At 37.7% G+C, this 18,653-nt stretch overlaps 2 protein-coding genes across 2 annotated transcripts in view; one reads left to right on the top strand and one right to left on the bottom strand.

The window, feature by feature from the left end:
- RIOK1 (RIO kinase 1) overlaps positions 1 to 1,032 on the bottom strand; it is a 33,576-nt gene extending 32,544 nt beyond the window's left edge. The window contains exon 1 of the mRNA XM_004388942.2: positions 742 to 1,032. Within this exon, the coding sequence (XP_004388999.1) occupies positions 742 to 812 (71 nt within the window). The 5' untranslated portion in view covers positions 813 to 1,032. The remainder of the gene's footprint in view (positions 1 to 741) is intronic.
- A 767-nt stretch (positions 1,033 to 1,799) lies between these two features.
- Positions 1,800 to 18,653, top strand: part of CAGE1 (cancer antigen 1) — a 76,872-nt gene continuing 60,018 nt past the window's right edge. Inside the window, 6 exon segments of the mRNA XM_023742910.1 lie at positions 1,800 to 1,825; positions 3,452 to 3,530; positions 3,532 to 3,652; positions 10,294 to 10,814; positions 12,846 to 13,904; positions 15,907 to 16,053. Of these exon segments, the coding sequence (XP_023598678.1) occupies positions 1,800 to 1,825; positions 3,452 to 3,530; positions 3,532 to 3,652; positions 10,294 to 10,814; positions 12,846 to 13,904; positions 15,907 to 16,053 (1,953 nt within the window).

Below are 18,653 nucleotides of genomic sequence, written 5' to 3' on the forward strand. Positions count from 1 at the left end.
GGCCTCTGCACTTGCTGTCTCCTCTGCCTGAAATGCTGTTCACTCTGCTCTTCCCACGGTTAACTCCTTTTTGTCACTGAGATTCGGATTTACTCCTCCTCTGACCATTCATTCAGCCATTATTTAGTATACCAACCTATGCGATTTATTCATAGTGTATACCCTAATCTGGTTTTGTAAAATCTCTACGTACTTGCCTCTCCTCACATTTCATCCCCCGCCCCCAAGTAGGAGGTAAAGTTCCACGACGACGCGGACTTGGTTTTCTTGTTCATCACTATCCTCAGCGTCCAGGACAGGTCTTGGTACACAGCAGGTGTTCAATTATTATTTGTTGAACGCTGATTGTAGTTAAAGCACAAAAGCCTACGTTTCCCAACCCCCATCCAAAGGTCAGCAGTTCGAATCTACTAGGCGCTCCTTGGAAACCCTATGGAGCAGCTCTACCCTGTCCTATACGGTCGCTATGAGTTAGAATCGACTCGGCGGCAATGGGCTTGGTTTGTTTTGTATTTTTTTTTGTGGGGGGGTGGATCTCCAACTCTGCCTCTCAACGATGCTTACCAACCTGGAAACCCTGGACCCACTTAGCAAGTGGCTTTCATTAACCCTGCCGTAAACAGGGACGAAAGACCTGGCTGTGAGAGGCCTTGAGTCTCCCCTCTAACCCACAAAAGAGTCAACTCCCGTCAAGGGGCGGAGGAGCAGACAGCAGAATCTGAACAAAGCCAATGTGTCTACCTGTCAGAGGAATCCGCGTCGTCGAACTGCCCCGGGACGACTCGGCTCATCAACAGCCGCCGGTAGTCCATGACTGAAATGCGCGAGCCCCCAGCAATACCGGAGGCCGCTCGGCCTACGCTGGAAGAGGAACAGCACAGGGACGGCTTCTCCGGCTGCCGATCCAACGACCTCTCCGAGGCTCCTCGCCTCTCACACCTTCCAGAAGTCTCTACACCAACCGCGCACACCACGTGCTGTGAGAACCGGGGACCCACCGCCCGGGTACCCTAACCCGCTCCTACCGGAAGCCCCACCCCTACCGGAAGCCCCACCCCTACCGGAAGCCCCACCCCTACCGGAAGGACGACCTCCAGGAAGCCCTTCCAACCGGAAGTCCCACCCCTGAGCCGGGCTAAGTAGCAGGAGTTCGCTCCCGACCGTGTGGGAGAGCTGCATGGTCCAGAGTTAGTTGACGTACTGAGTCCCTTGGCTAAGCTAAACCTGTGCTGGCCCTTCGTTTCTGCTCCCCACTTTGTGTTTCCTCCTGCAGAAAGACGCGAACAATAGTCCACGGGTTGTTCGGTCTGTGGGGTCGTACCCACAGAACTCAGAACTCTGCGGGAGGCGTCGCCCGCGGGGACGCGGCCGGAGGGCGTCGGAGCCTGACAAGCGCCTCTCCCGGACAAGATTGGCTGTGCTTGGGCGGACGTCACAGCAGGCTCGTTCCAATGCGCCAGGATCCCAACTGCGAGTTTTTAAAAGCCATCCGTGGAAAAGGTTGAGAAGTGTTCTCCCTCCCACAAAACCCAGTGTGGAAGGAGAAAGCACGAAATCCTTATTGTAGATCCAAGAAACTATATGGAGCCTGGAAGTGAGAACACCTTTGCGGCTTAAAAGTTCAGTGCGCTGTTTTCAGGGGAGAATGTGATAAGTGCGTTAGAAGTTAATCCAGTCCTATGATTGAAAAAATTTACAAACAAAAATACTAGAATTTTGCCAGTAACTCCGGTGACATTTTAAAGCTATCTTAAAACAGCTTTAGAACTTCTGGAATATCTACCCAAACATTTGGATAAATGTTTTTAAATCGAACGAGAAAGCTGGTAAGAACAGAAATTAGAGGTGGAAAAAGTAAGCTTAACTTAAAAAAAAATAAAAAGATTGTGCAGTGCCATCTAAGAAGTGAACAAATTTGTAAAAGTGTATAGAAATTCTGGATTCACAAAAAATTTAAGAAATAAGATCCTTTCCTGTTGCATTTGGAAAATACAACGGGGGTTTTTCAGGTCTCCTTCCCCACAACCCAGTGACTTTTAAGTATCCAGAAGGGAGGCAAAAGGCAGGCATAAACTTGGACCTTTCATCAGTCCTGACTAGATTGCTTGGCTCATTGACTTTTATGTTTTACCAAATGATGCCATAGATTTGAAAACAACTTTCAACAAATTGAGTAACTAATCCAGGCCAATGGGTAGTGATACAGATGAAGAGGATATAACAAATTGTTGGAGTGCAGGTTTATTCAGTCCCTGTTTACTGTGTGGGCAACACTGGTTTGTTCGCTGTAGGTAGTATTGAAAAATGAATAGACTCAAAGTGCTTATAATTTGTAAATACTAACACTCGAAACAGTGGTGAAGATGAAAACAGTAAACGAGTAAGTGCTGAATTGTGAGATACATATTTAGAGACTGAAGACGTAGGAATTCAAAGAAATAGATGAATAAGAACTCGGATGGGTGAGAATATTTCAGGAGGAGAGAAACATGCCAGGGCAGATTACTGCAGTGATAAGGAGCATGATGTACTACAGGGAAATGAGCCTTAACTAACTGAAGTAGGAGAGAGTACTGGGTAGGTATTGCGGGTCCAGGTTATGAAAGGCCTAGAAAGTCAAGCAGAAGAATACGGACTCAGTACGATTGGACATCTTTTCCATTCCCATCCCCTGGCAGACCTGAGGAGGTCACGATGAAATTTGAAAAGGAGAAATTGACAGGACTTGATAACTGAATAGCCATGGATGATGCTATTCAGTTACCAAGTCCTGTCAATTCAATAGATGGAGACAGATGCCAACGACAGCCGTCTCCAAATTTTCAAGCCCAAGTGCCTGACAGAATAGGAAAAGAGGAGGGAAAACTAATTTTCAGTGTTGGGTTTGACTTGATAATGAGGTGTTCAGATACAAAATATCAAGTAAATAGAAATAGTGTTTTATGGAACCTAAAGGAGCCCTGGTAGCGCAGTGGTTAAGAGTTCGCTTAGCGGTTTGAACCCCCTCAACCACTCTGTGGGAGGAAGACCTGGTGATCTGCTCTCATAAAGATGACAGCCTAGAAAACTCTACAGGGCAGTTCTGTTCTATTGCATGGGGTCACTATAAGTTGAAAATCGACTTGACAGCACCAAAAAACAGCAATGGATCTCTGATGATATTCTATATGTAGTTTTTGATTAAATAACTTAGGGATCCCTTCACCATCTGGGTTTCAAGCCTTTTAGGGAATTAACTTGTTTTTGTCCAAAGCAGTATTTACTACCATGGTTACCATGGTATACTCAGACTAAAATTTTTAATTTCTCCAATAACTTGACAAATGACATTTTAAAATTAGGGCCTGTAAACTGCTGCTTTCTTAACATGAAGAAGGATGGGGAAAATAGGTTTTTGTTTGCATATACTAATAGGTACTAAAACTATTTTTTAAAGAGGCCTGCCTTATTAACATTTAGGAACAAGGACTATCAACAATTTTGTTCATCACCTTCAGATCCTGTACATTTTGAAATGGACACTTCTCAAGAAAAATTAGAAAGCATGTCAGAAGCAGATGCTATGAATGTCAGCTGTTTTTCTCAAGACTTAGCTTACCCAGATTCTCCATTCTGCATGGAAACCAGCAGTACCACTTCAGACTTGCCTCAGGTGTGCATTGTTCATAAATTCTGGGATCTACAGATGCATTCAGCATTCATGTTGTCTTCCATATGAAAATTTCTTCAATATACAAAGAACAATAAAAGAATTTCCAATGGAGGAATAAAGAGGGGGGGAGCATAGAAGGTCTGTTTTTCCCAGTGCCATTAGTGTACAAAGAAAGGTAGAATTTTAAGGATTGTTAAAAGTGATTCTCTCTTTAAAAAAAAAAAAAGATCTTCTCATGAAGTCCCAAGAGGGCAGCCAGGGGACAGGGTCACAACTCAGTCACGAAGAATGAAAGCCCAAGAGGCTTGATGCCTGATCCAGTATATCTTCCACTATGTCAGTATATAAATGACTCATGTCATTCATAATGATGTTGACAACACCCTGCCTATAATTGACTCCCCTCCTGTTTCATTAAAATTCCTAGTGCCCTTTCTCACAAAAGAGATTTTAATGTCCCAAGATCTTCATGAATGTTGCTCTATTTGACACTTATTAGCAAGAGTTAAGAGAAATAATAGAATAGAATTCTCACCTTCCATGCCAGAAATAAGAGATCCAGGATCGATTACCAACCAGTGTGCCTCAAACGTAACCACCACCCATCTGCCAGTCTAAGTGGAGGCTTGCATGTTGCTATGATGCGAACAAGTTTCAGTGGTGCTTCCATACCAAGACAGACTGATCGACAACTGATCATGAGGACAGCGCAGGACCAGGCATCATTTCATTCCATTTTGCATAGGGTCGCCATGAGTCCAGGGCCAACTTGGCGGCAGCTAATAACAACAAACCCTATAAAATTGCAGTTCGTAAGTCAAAAATGGACAAAAATTGGCAGCTTATTATGGTTCCCCTATAAATTGGAATAACCTTCCTAGTGGGCTGTTTAGTGATAGGAAATCAAGAGTTTATACCTTTTTTTAATTTAGCAATTCTACCTGTAGAAAGTATACATAAAAGTATGTTTTTAGAGCTGTTCTTAATAACCAAAGATTGGAAACAACCTAAATTTTCATCAGTAGGGGGCTAGTTAAATTATTGTACATATGTACAGAGGATATGTAACCTTAAATGTGATAATATGGATATGTATTTTTTCACATGGAAGAATGATCACATTGGTTCTCACTGTAGTGGGCTTTTGAGTGGTTTTGCTTTCACTTTTTTTTTAAACAATCTTTAAAATTCTTATAAAAAAACTATTTTCATTAAAAAAAATTGTTTTGACCATAATATTACTGTGTTAATCAGGCTCCAAAATACTATGTACTGAATATTTTTCTTTATAATAAATATATAGATCAAAGGAGCAAAAGTGCATATTTTAGTTAAAAATAATAAAATCACAGAAGATTAGACTTAGAAATGATCTCTGAAATTCTATGAGTAGTGGAGTCCCAAGGAGTTTGTGTAAAACACATTAATGCATGTGAATAATACTGTTTTATTTTTCAAGTATATTATTCTTTATACATTTTTATCTAGTTAGGAGAAATGGCCTGAATTAACAAGTCTAAGTAAAATTGTTATATAATCAGTTTTTATTACTTTCAGGTACATTCAGTGAATAGGACAATGCTTTAAAAGCTTTATCGAGTAGAGGTTTATAGTCAGTGACTTTAATATTTTTTTGAGCATCATTTAGGTCCACTTAATGATTTAGCCAATGTTTTTCTTAAGCACTTTAAATATTTTCCTCACTGTCTTATTTATACCATTAATTTACTTAATAAACCCTTTCATCTTTAGGTAACCTTGAGAATAAGCCCCACATGAATTTTTATAAATTCCCACTTAGTGGAATCAGATTTCATCTTATTACTGGAACCCTGTCTTATATATCCTCAATGCTAAAAGACGAGAATCATAACCACCATAATGCCATTTAGACCAAATTTAACAAACACCAAAGAATTATCAGTAACAGATATACTATTATTTATCTCTCTGATTATAGTCTTTTCTCCCACAGAGCCTCACACAATTTTTATAGTCACGTGATATCACTTACTGAAAAAACAAAATATTAAAATAACCAGATACTTGTTTCATTTTGTCGTTTTGTATTGTGACTGTTAGCATGATTTTATTAAAAGGGAGCTCAAATATGCAGTGAGGAAGGATACTAGAAAGCATACTATTTCTGTGCAACAAAAAATTCTAACAGAAAAATTACTTAGCAATGTACATACACCTTTAGAAGAAGCTTATGATAATGTTTAAGTATTAATATTAATGCCTTGTTTTATTATTAATACAGAATGAAATAAAGAATGTAAAAGTGGAAAATGAGTCTGAATTAACACTTTCTGAAGATATTTGTAACACACTAGGCAATTTGATAGGTGGTGAGTATCTCTTTTGGCAATATGCAAAACAGAATACCTAAAAATTTTGTGTATTATGGTAATGACAAGGAGCTCTGGTGGTGCAACATTTAGGCACTCAGTTGCTAATCGAAAGGTTAGAGGTTTGAACCCACTCAGCAGCTCCGCAGAAGACAGGCCCGGTGATCTGCTTTTGTAAAGAGTATACCCAAGAAAACCTTATGGGGCAGTTCTACTCCGTCACATGGGTTGCTATGAGTCGGATTCGACTTGATGATACCCAGCATCAGCAACATGGTAATAACAATAATAGCCAGGCATTGTGCTAAACGCTATATATATTACCTCAGTTAATCCACAAACAATTTTATGCAATAAGGGCTGTTTTTATCTCCACAAGTCTTATTAAAATCACGGAATTCAATACATGCAGGTATCAGAAAAATAGATAGTATGAGCATTAGAAAGGAAGAGAAGAAATAGTGATTATTTCTAAATAACATGATTGTCTACATAGAAAATTTGTAAGACCCTACAGATAAGCTACTGGAACTAATAAAGTTTAGAAGAATGCTGGATAAAGATGAATACAAAAGAATCAATAGCATACCAATGTGCAAGCAACAACCAATTAGAAAAAGTAATTTTAAAACTGATAACTGTTATCAGAAACACAACAAGGGTACTTAAAATAATCAAAGGTGTTTAAGATTTCTATAGGAAAAAAAATGATAAAACCTTCCCAGAGGACATAAAAAGCAAATATTTCATGTTCAAGACTGTAAAGGTGTCATTTTGCCTCAAATTTATGAATTAATGAAATTTCCTTAGGAAATTGATCCTAACATTCCCGTTTGGAAATTAAAAGAGCTTGAAAAAAATACCCAAGACAATTTTGAAAAAGATGTGGAGATTTACCCTACCAGATAAGATTCATTATAGATCTATAGTAATCATAACAATGTAGTATAGGGTCACAATGAGTCAAAATCAACAGCACACCCAACAAAGTAAGGTAGTCCCCAACTTAGGACAGGTTTCCATTCTGAGAACTCCACCTTAAGTCGATTCTGATGTAAGTCGAATACCTCTTTTTTTTTTTTTTAAGTTTTCATTTCAAAACACAGCAGTGTTTTGAACAGCAAATCATAAAATTGAACATCTGTGCGTGATACATCTGAGAATGATAACATCAGCAAATTACATACTGCAGCATTGTATGTAGTACATATTACTAAAGATAAGATGTACCAAAGAACAAAAATGGACGGTAGTGAGTGCGGTTCATCATAACTTGAATACATCTTAAGTCGGGGTCTACTTGTATAGCAGAAAGGAGCCCTGCTGGCGCAGTAGTAAAGAGCTTGGCTGCTAACCGAAAGGTCAGCGGTTTGAACTCAGCAACCGCTCCATGGCAGAAAGATGTGGCAGTCTGCTTCTATAAAGATTAACCAAACCAAATCCAAACTCGCTGCCGTCGAGTTGATTCTGACAGCCTTAGAAACTCAGTGGGGCAGTTCTACTCTATCCTAAAGAGTTGCTATGAGTTAGAATTGCCTTGGCGGCAATAGGTTTGGTTTTGGTTTAGTATAGCAGAAGAGTAAATAAAGTAGTATAATAGAAAGAATACAGTCTAAAAATAGACCCACATATCTTTATGGACACTTGGTATTTGATAGAGATGTCATTGTAAATCAGTGAAGAATGCATTATTCATTAAATGGTGCTGACAGTTGGCTCTCCAAATAAAGGAAACAGTTAGAACCTTACCCCACACCAGATGTATAAATAAGTCCAACATGGGTTAAAGGCCTAAATGTGAACTGCGAAACTTCTAAAAGAAAATATGACAACAGGGAAGAGAAAGATTTCTTAAGACATAAAAAGGACAAAATATAAAGGAAAAGATTTATATGTTTGACTACATTAAAAAAAAACTTCTGTATCAGAGGGTCCCAGACAGAGCTGGAGAAGAATGTAGAACAAAATTCTAACTCACTAAAAAAGACCAGACTTACTGGTCTGACAGAGACCAGAGAAACTGAGAGTATGGCCCCCAGACACCCTTTTAGCTCAATAATGAAGTCACTCTCGAGGTTCACCCTTCAGCCAAAGATTAGACACGCCCATAAAATACAACGGGACTAATGGGGCACACCAGCCCAGGGACAAGGACTAGAAGGCAGGAGGAGACAGGAAAGCTGGTAATGGGGAACCCAAGGTTGAGAAGGGACAGTGTTGACATGTCGTGGGGTTGTTAACCATTGTCATAAAACAATATGTGTACTATAATGAGAAACTATTCCGTAAACCTTCATTTAAAGTACAGTAATAATTTTAAAAAAACTTAGTGTGACCAAAATATAATCAGCAAAGTAAAAATAGCAAGCCACAGACTGAGAGAAGATATTATATGCAATACATATGTAGTTGACAAAGGATTGATACACACAATAACTCCAAATCAGTAAGAAAAAAGATAACCCAATAGAAAAGCAGCGAAAGCATATAACAGGCAGATCACAGAAAAGGAAACCTGCAACACCATTAAGTACATGAAAGGATGAACTTGAAAAATACTACAATAAAATACTTCTTCATATGCATCAGTTTGACATGTGTTGAAGGGATGTAGAGCAAAGGAACTCTTCTGCTACTGGTAAGATTAAGAATTGGTACAACCACTTTGGAGAGTAACTGCAAAATCTAGTTACATTGAAAATATCTATTTTCTATAATCCAGCAATTATACTTCTAGGTATATTTGGGGCCTACATAAAAATGTTTACATTAATGTACAAGAAAACATGTATAAGGACACTCACTACAGTGTTGTTTTTAATAGTGAAATTCAAAACAGCCTAAATATCTAACATAAAGGAAATAAAGTATAGTTCTCCATTAGAATGCACTAGATCTATGTGGCTAAGTCACAAAAACATAATTTTGAATGCAATAAATATTTTCATGTGGATGTATATAGTATGATCCTATTTATATAAAATTTTAAGCATAAAAGTATACTACATATCCATGGTTTGCCCAGGTACTACAGCAAACTCAAGAGGAGTTTTGTGGGATATTTTTAAATGTGAGGGAAACAGTGATACTTGGACATCGGTTGGACCCCACAAAGTACTAGCTCTAGGTGGTTCACTATTTCAATATTAAACTGCATTACATTCCTTTCCATGATATCATGTCTTCGCAAAACTGGGTTTTTGGTGGTTTCTGTGATAAAAAGCAAGGCCACGTGAAAATCAATATGGAACAAAAAATGAGGATGGCGTTGTCAAATGTTATTTCAAGGTGTGGGATATTGTTCAGTGTCCAGCAATGCACATCCAAGTAGTAAATAAATGTGGTTATTTAAGAATGGAACAAAATATTCTGTTTTTCTTTTACTTTATGTGTATTTTCAAACAGCTACAAGGTTGTTAGGACAAATACTAAGTTGTTTGAGCTTACCTACTTAATAAGTGGAACTGTTAGAGTTTTTTTTTTTTTTTAGCCAAGGGGTGTTGTGAAAAATCTACTGAGACATTAAGGGTATCATGAAATGAGAAAGCCTGGGAACTTGTTATGTTTTATTTAGGGTACCTAAATGAGTAATAAGAGTAGAAAAATATGGACTTCAATACATTGATTTTTCTTTGGGAGGGGAAACGGAGGAGCGTTAAATAGAAGGTGAGCATCATTCATTACTTTTACATCATTTTATTTCTTTACGTTTTGACTTCTTTGCTTCTGATTTTTTAAAACACGTATTAAGTCTGGGTAATTTGTCATATTGAGAGGCAGAATTGCTTAGCCGTTAGAAGTAGTATTCTAGAATCCCAGCTACATTCCTTACCAGCTCTGTAACCTTAGTGACTTCACTTCACTTACGTCTCAGTTTTGTCTGGAAAACAGGAATCATAACAATACCCAAATGAGTTTATTCATTTTTGCTATTACATTATTCTTCGTTTTGGTATATTTTTGACACATTTTAAAGTGAAAACATTTAAAAATTACAGTACATCAAAAGAGTTTTGAAGATATCTTAGAATTTGTGTTAATGATATTTGATGTGAGTGACGTAACAAGTTTTTTTTGTAGCAGTCATTTGGGGCCTCCTTTCCCCTATGTAAAAAGTTGTTTTGTTTTTTTGCTAGGAAAAAAAATCTATGTCACAATCCATAGAACGAACAAAGTTGAAATAATATATAATTCTCAAAGGGCTCCAACAGTTTATTTCTTAAACATAGCTGTTAACACATAAATTTATAGTCCACTAATTCTTATTTCCTTTTTCCTGTTTCTAATAAGATATCAACATTGAAAAGTACTCACAGAATGTACTAATTCAGCCAAGTGACACCAGCATTTCTTCTTTGAAACAGTTTGAACCCATTTGCAAATTTCATTGGGCAGAAGCCTTTAATGATGAAATTACAACAAATCAAAATTCCATGGAAGGCTTACATTACACAGAGAAGCCAGAATTACAAAGTCATATGTGTAATTATGAAAAAGACAGCAGTATAAAGAAAAATTTGTTTAAGGAAGACAGTCCTGTGGGAATTAGCATTTCCACAAATAAAGACCAACCTGCTAATGAGTCTGTCAGTGAATCTTCTAGAAGTCCACCTCTAATCCGCTGCTGTGGAGATAAGCTGAATTTCATGGAAAATTCACTGGCTAAAAGTAGTGCCAGGGGACCTGCCCGCAATCCTACTCAACCTGAAAGCTTCTTCTATAAGGAAAGTGTATACAGTGATGCTGAGGAAACACTGAATAAAGAGAGTAGCTTTAACCTGCGTGATCTGAGAGCTAACTATGAAACAGAGGTAAGTTTTTGATGGTTGGTAAAGCCCATGGAGTATTAAAGAATGTATTTTTTAAAAAATGTGTGTGTATCATCTGAGACTTTTCCAGGTAGTGTTAAGCAGTCTAATCAGTACAAGGGGCATTCTTTTCTGGATTCTAAGAATCCATTCTGAGGTCGTAACCTAGTCAGAAACATATTTTGCCAATAAAACCTGGTCTATCCTCGGGGACTCGCACTACCAAATGATAATTTCTCTGAGCATCACGTCTATATTGTTTATCTTTTTATGTACCTTAGTGTTTACATGGTGCCTTGAATAAAATAAGCTTTTGTATTTGCTGAATCAAAGTAGCTGCAAAGAAGAAGGAGTACAGATAGATTAATTAAATTTTTTGACAAGAAAGATTAAGATTTTTCTATCTTGCTGGACTTTTGTCAACAAGCAAAAATTATTTTTCTACCAAAGTGAAAAAACCTATTCTCTTGATTTATTGCTGCTGGGTACACATGTAGCATCGTAAGACTATTCTCTTGATTTATTGCTGCTGGGTACACATGTAGCATCGTAAGAGCACTGAAGATGCCAGCAGTATAAATCCTGTGTACTTTCTAAGCAAAAAACGATTCTGGTGTGGACAAGTAGATATAATCCAAGACTAGCATAAATTATAACTTTTTATTGTGAGTTTGATGAAAAAAAGCTATGGCCATTGTGTTCCTTTTATAAATATAAACATTTTTTTTTGTTCATTTATTTGAAAATAGATGGCAGCATTTAAAAGAGAACTTTATTTCCCTTTTTTGTTTGGTTAGAGTTTCTCAGGATTGTTCCTTCCTCTTTTCACTGCATTTATTTACTCATTTAGTCAGTAAATACTTTCAGACCTCTACTCTGTGCTAAGCCCTGTGTTATGGGTTGGTTGATACTGTTAAACAAACAAAAAGAAGTGTTTCTTGTCCTCATAAAGGTAACATTCTAGTAGAGGAGATAGACATTAACTAAATAATCACACAAGTAGCTGTATCCTTGGGACTATGGTAAATGCTGTGACTACAATTTACATGTACAATGGGAGTCTATAACAGGGGTACTACCCCAGTCAGGGAGTTTGGGGAAGGCACGCTGAAGAAGTGGTAACAGAGCTGAGCCCTGAAGGTTAAATAAGTAGGAGTCAATCAGGTAGTGGTGGGTAGGAGGGCTTTCCATGCAGGACGAACAACATGCAAAAGTCCTGTGGCTGCAGGGACCATGATACCTACTAGGACCTGAGGGAAGCTCAGTAACACTGGGTTAGGGAGCAAGAGGGATGTAGTAAATGAGGTGGAAAGGTGGCATAGGTCAGATATCAAGATCAGATATCAGAGCCTTATAGGCCTCAATAAGGACAGTTGTCTTTATCCCAAAGCAATGAAAAAGCATTAAAATACAGGGGTTCGATATCTTTAAATTCCAAAAAGTTATGCAGCCCACGCGTACAGATATCTTTTACTGGGTTTTTGTGTCACATTTATTTCAGTGTTGTCTTATCATAATGTACTGTCCCTTTTTAAACCCCGCAAAACCTGTATTGTCGGCATAAAGTCAATCATGAGGCATGTTCCTCTGACATTCTAATGTTTATAGAATTCATAGCATAGTGAAGTAATAGTTTAAATGGGGAATTAAAAATAAAAGCTTTATTCAAAAGGGACTATAGAGTAATAAGTAAATTTATTGGTTTTATTTGAAGTCAGAGAAAGTAGCATCTTATATTGTGTTCAGAAGAATTTGCAATCATAGAAAATGATGAGAGTACCAAACTTTAATTTTTCTTTAGTAAAAGTATGTGTGTACTTTTAGTAAAAAGTATAATATACCTCACTTTATCGTATACCTACTCTTTATGCTGTGCTATTAGGTGCTTTATGTACATTTAGCAAGTAATTCTTAGAAAACTGCAAGTAGGTATTATTGTTATTTTATAACTGGGGAAAGTAAACTTGGGATCTGACTCCAAAGCTCATGATTGTTCTACTCGTTCCCACTTATTTTATTTACTATAATTTACAGACAGCAGTTTCACCAAGTGAAATACAGAATTCTGGAGAGATGCCTCAGATGTCAGTGAGTCACCAAAAGGAAGCCAGAGTGGAGGACGTGGAGAACCCGGGGGTGTTCTCAGCTTGGTCCCCCACAGACATTTCCTGGAGTGGTGGAGGATTCAGGGGGGACTGCAAAACCTCTGACATGGGGCAAAGCTTCGAAAACTTACAACCTCTGGAGGAAGACATGGCTTTAAATGAAGTCTTACGGAAATTAAAACATAGCAACAAAAAGCAGCAAATTCGAATCCAAGACCTACAGTGTAGTAACATGTATTTAGAGAAGAAGGTTAAAGAATTACAGATGAAGATTACCAGACAGCAGGTGTTGGTTGACGTCATTAATAAGCTAAAAGAGAATGTCGAAAAATTAATTGAAGACAAATACAAAGTAATCTTAGAGAAGAATGATGCTGACAGAACATTGAAGAATGTGCGGGAGATTCTATCTGACACCCAAAAACATCTTCAAGAATCTAGGAATGAAAAGAAAACCTTACAGCTAGAGCTTAAAAAGATCAAGGTGAATTACGTTCATCTACAGGAAAGATATATGACAGAAGTTCAGGAAAAAAATAAATGTGTAAGTCAGTGTATCGAGATGGACAAAACCTTAAGCAAGAAAGAAGAAGAGGTAGCGAGGCTGCAGCAAGTCAAAGGAGAACTGGAAAAGGCCACCGCTTCTGCTCTGGACTTAGTGAAAAGGGAAAAAGAGACCCGAGGACCAGAGTTCCTGTCTTTACAGGAGAAATTCCAGAAACACGAAAAGCAAAACATACAAGAAAGACAGAAGCTGAAATCTAGTCTTGACAAATTGGTTGCTCAAGTTAAAAGTTTGAAATTCATCTCTGAAAATGAAAGGGCTAAGAATATGAAACTTCAGCAGCAGATCAATGAAATCAAAAATGAAAATGCCAAACTTCAGCAACAGATTACCAGGAGTGAGGAGCAAAACTATGTCCCTAAGTTGGAGATAGCTGAGTTAAAGGAGCAATTGGAGGAGGCTATGGAGTCAGATACTACAAAGGTATTGATGCAAGTCAGAATCTCTAAAATTTCAGGAGTTTCTAATAGTCTAGTCATGCATATTTAAGCCCCTATAAGCTACGTGATGTGTATTGATTATTATAAAAGTGCAAAGATAGTATACATCATGACCTCATGTTTTTGAATCTTTCACATTTTAGTCCCCTAAAGACATAATTTCCTTTATCTGATTAGTCTTATCAAATTGGCTTTATGGTTCTTTCTTTGTGTTAGGATTTCAAATATTATCAAATAGCATGGCACTTACATATATTATTTGTTTCCAGAAACACTAACAAAAAAGAAAAAGATATAGACTAGAAAATGCTCAACAGATTTGGAGAAGTTTGTTTTGGTTTATGGGTATTTATATTAAAGAAGGCTATTTCTGGCATCTAGTGGTTATTTTGGTAGAAATGACAACCTGAAAATGCTGTGGGTACCCCTGACCATCATCTGAAGCAACCCTCAGAAGTACCTTTTGAAAAGGTTTTTCTGAGCATGGATCTCAGTGTTTCACATTTTGTACCGTTTCTGCCTATTCAACCATAAAACGAAATAAAAACAACCTATTCATGTATTAATTTTGTAAAATTATAATGCATCTAAAAACTGCATTAGAAACTTATATCAATATGTTTGAACAGATTATATATTTTTTATTATCTGCTATTAGTTCAAATAGCTTTCTTGGCAGCTGAGAACTTGGAGGACATCCTGGAAGTAACAATTTTCACAAGCTGGAACAAATCTATTTCAGTTTTGTAAACCTGCCTTATAATATGTATAGTAAAATTTTATTGACTCTGAACTAGAAAAAATGTAAAAATTTTTAGATTCAGTTTTGTTATAATAACGTGGATTTAGCTAATATGTTGCCTTACAGATGTCGTTAGTGGGCCTACTTTATCAATCTGTAATTGGCATACGAATTGTAAGTAAATAATTGTATTATTCTTAAGAATTGTTAGTAACATAGATAAGATTCTGTTGTTCTCTTTGGTTTAAAAAATTAGCTGTACAATTTTTTTCTCCAGAAAGGAGAGATTACCTAAACCAGTGCTTCTCAAACTTGAAGGTGCATCAGAATCCCCTGGAAGCCTTGTTAAAACATAGATTACTGTACCCCATCCCCAGAGTTTCTGATTCAGTAGGTCTGGGGTGGGTCCAGAGAATTCCTAACAAGTTCCTAGGTAATGCTGATGCTACTTGATGAGGACAACACTTTGAGAACCACTAAGCAAAGATGACCTTAAGTTTAGCTCCTTATCACATCATGACAAATTTTGTATTGGTGAGTTCAGACAGAATTGGTTCTGTTGTACAAAAGTTTAGCACAGCGTACAATTTTTTTCTTGAGCTTTGTTTTAAAGTTTTTTTCTTATCTTGACTAATCAATTCTTTACCCCCAAAACCGTACTTACTCTGCTTTTTAGTTCTGCTTTTCATTAACTCTAGTTTAGCATTCTCAAAGTATGGTCTGTGGTGTATATGAGGTCACAACTATTTTCATAATAATATTAAGATGTTATTTGCCTTTTTCACTCTCATTCTTTCACAAATTTACAGTGCAGTTTTCCAGAAGATACATGACATATGATGATGTAATCGCTTCATACTAATGAAATGTGTGAAGCAAATGTGACAATTCAGCTGTCTTTACTTAAGCCAGATTTAAAAGTATTTGTAAAAATGTAAAACAATGTCACCTAAATATGATGGGTTTAATATTGTTATTTAAACCAATTAGAAAATAAATATTTTTAAATTTTCTCAGTTGTAATTTCTAATACAATAAATATCAGTAGATATAACCCACATAAACAAAAGCTTTTTGGGGTCTTCAATAATTTTTAAGAGTATAAAGGGATCCTGAGAGCAAAAAGTTTGAGAGCCCCTGCTCAAGTTTTTTACGGGTTTAGATTTTTTATTCAATGTTTTACTTAAAAGGTAATCTCGGTTCTTAGTCTTTATTGTAACAAATCTGATTCGTGTTCATGTAGGATACGAAGATGATACATTCTGATTTGTTCCTGAATTGCCCACCTTGTGAAGACAAGAGCCTGAGTCCTCCAGATGAGAAAAGAACTCAGCTGTCCTCCAAAATTCACAATCTGCTAACTCTGATGGTGGGACTTCTCACATGCCAGGTAATAAGAAAATTTAGATTTTTTTATTAGAGGGTGTCTTAGCTATCTGGAGCCCTGGTGGTGTGGTAGTTAAGAGCTCAGCTGCTAACCAAAAGGTCAGCAGTTCAAATCCACGAGTCACTCCTTGGAAACCCTATGGGGCAGTTGTACTCTGTCCTGTAGGGCCCCTATGAGTCGAAATCAACTCGACATTAACGGATTTGGTTTTTTTTGATTAGCTATCTAGTGCTGCTATAACAGAAATACCACAAGTGGATGGCTTTAAAAAAACAGAAATTTATTTTCTCACAGTTTAGGATTCTAGAACTCCAAATTCAGGGTGCCGGCCCTAGGGAAAAGCTTTCTCTCTCTGTCGATTTTGGGGGAAGGTCCTTTTCTTTGGTTTCTTGGTGACCTTTATGTGGTGTGGAGTATCTTCCCCCATCTCAGCTTTTTGCTTGCTTGTCTAATCTCTTTTATATCTCAACAGAGAGTGATTTAAAACAGACTCTACTACGCTAATACTGTCTCATTGACATAACAAAGAAAACCCATTCCCAGATGGGATTATAACCACTACAGGAGTTAGGATTTACAACGTATATATTTGGGGACACAATCAGTCCATAACAGGGAAAAATATCCGGGTTGAACTAAAGCAATGGAGAGACAACAAAAGGTGACAGAATTAAGTCTTGGAAGAAAGAAATGGAAGACAGAATATAGGCCCCTAAATCAACCATCCAGCCTTTCCTTCCTCCTCCTGCTTCTTTCTGTTTATCTTTCTTCAACACTTAAATCCCAGAAGGCCACAGTAATAAAGTAGAGACATCAAGCAAAATCCTTCATTTTTTGCCAGTTGCCATGGAGTCGACTCTGACTTACGGCAATCTCATGTGTGTCAGAGTAGCACTATGCTCCACGGGGTTTTTGATGGCTGATTTTTCGGAAGTAGATCACCAGGCCTTTCTTTCAAGGCACCTCTGGGTAGACTCAAATCTCCAACCGTTCTTCACATTCGCTGTTTTTACCACCCACAGACGCCATCCTTCTTTTAGTACTTCCCAAATTTCAGGAAAACAGTAGTTCTTGTACTCTAGCTCAGTCTACTCCTAGTAATTAATTATTGTTCACTCTTAATGAGTTGTTTATCTAATCTAAAATATAGATTTTGAGGGGGAGGGAGTGTGGAGCTGTGTACAATAGAATAAAAACGACATTCGTGTCAGATGAATTTAAACGCTGGCTTCACCACTTCCCAACTGTGTGAACTTGGTCAAGGAACAACCTTTCTCAGCGTTAGTTTCCTCATCTTAAATAGGGGAAATGATACGTGCTGTCCAAGGAGGTTACAAGCACTGCATTCGGTGTGAGAACATACTGAAGGGCATGACACTTCATAGGTCCTCCGATTCGCTCTTTTCTTCCTCTTCTGTACTGTGCATTTCTTTATTCTTATGTGCACTCACCAGAGCTGAAATTTGGGAGCCTGGGTTTACGATGTTCCTGAACCAGCAAAAACCCTATTTCTGTTTTGTTTTAGCTACAATTAGTTGAACACTAGCATTTACTGAGTGCTAGAAATGGGGCTGAGCAGTTCACACAGAGATCACACAGTGTCGCCCACAGGCTATGTCCATCTAATGTTTATTTTTAAATATTTGAATTTGAATGGGCACAGACTTTCTTTTGCTGCAAACTTTTCCATTCCACTTTGCCCCTCCATTTACTTACTCACCATAAACCCACTCCTCAATTATTGACATGGTCAGGTTCTAAAGACCAGGTTGTATGTGAAAATCAGCATTATATGAGGATGACTACATCATTACATAACTGCCAGATTACATCATTACATAACTGCCAAACCACTGAGAATCATGGCCCAGCCAAGCTGACACATAACTTTAACCATCACAGCCAGCATTACTCTTACCTCACACCTCAGCATTCATTACTGCCAGACATACGTCGTTAATGTGCAAACTAGTCAGATAGTAGATTTTTTACTCTTGTCATGAATGTGAAATGTCAGGTAATGCGGTAGTCAGTAAGTGAAGAGAAGGTGTGTTTGTCTGGTTTTCTCCTGTCTCGCTGGTGCCTGCTGTTCTTTCTCAGTCTTATTTGCTAGCTGCTGCTTCTCTACCAAACCTCTCAATGGTGCTGTTTTAAAAAGAAAAAACAAAAACCCATTACCATCGAGTCTGTTCTGACTCATAGCAACCCTAAAGGACAGAGTAGAACTGCCCCACAGAGTTTCCAAGGAGCACCTGGTGGATTTGAACTGCAGACCTTTTGGTTAGTAGCTGTAGCTCTTAACTAATATGCCACCGGGTTTTCCCTCCATGGTGCAGTTGGTCTTAATAGATTTCATGACATCCCAAACAAGTCTTATTTGCCCGCATAATCTGTATCTCCCGCCTCCACTAGAACATAAGTCTTCAAGATCAGAGGTATGCCCTGTTAACTGCTATGTGCCCAGTACCGGTACCTAATGCATGCTTCAGCTCTTAATAGGCACTTGATAAAAATTTGCTGATTGCCTGTCCTGTCCTTCAAACGATTTGAATTTTTAGTCACTGCTTTTCATGAATTAACTCATTTAATTTTTTTATCATTCT

This window comes from Trichechus manatus, unplaced genomic scaffold, assembly GCF_000243295.1.
Source record: "Trichechus manatus latirostris isolate Lorelei unplaced genomic scaffold, TriManLat1.0 scaffold00223, whole genome shotgun sequence".
In the NCBI taxonomy this organism is placed as follows: Eukaryota; Metazoa; Chordata; class Mammalia; order Sirenia; family Trichechidae; genus Trichechus; species Trichechus manatus.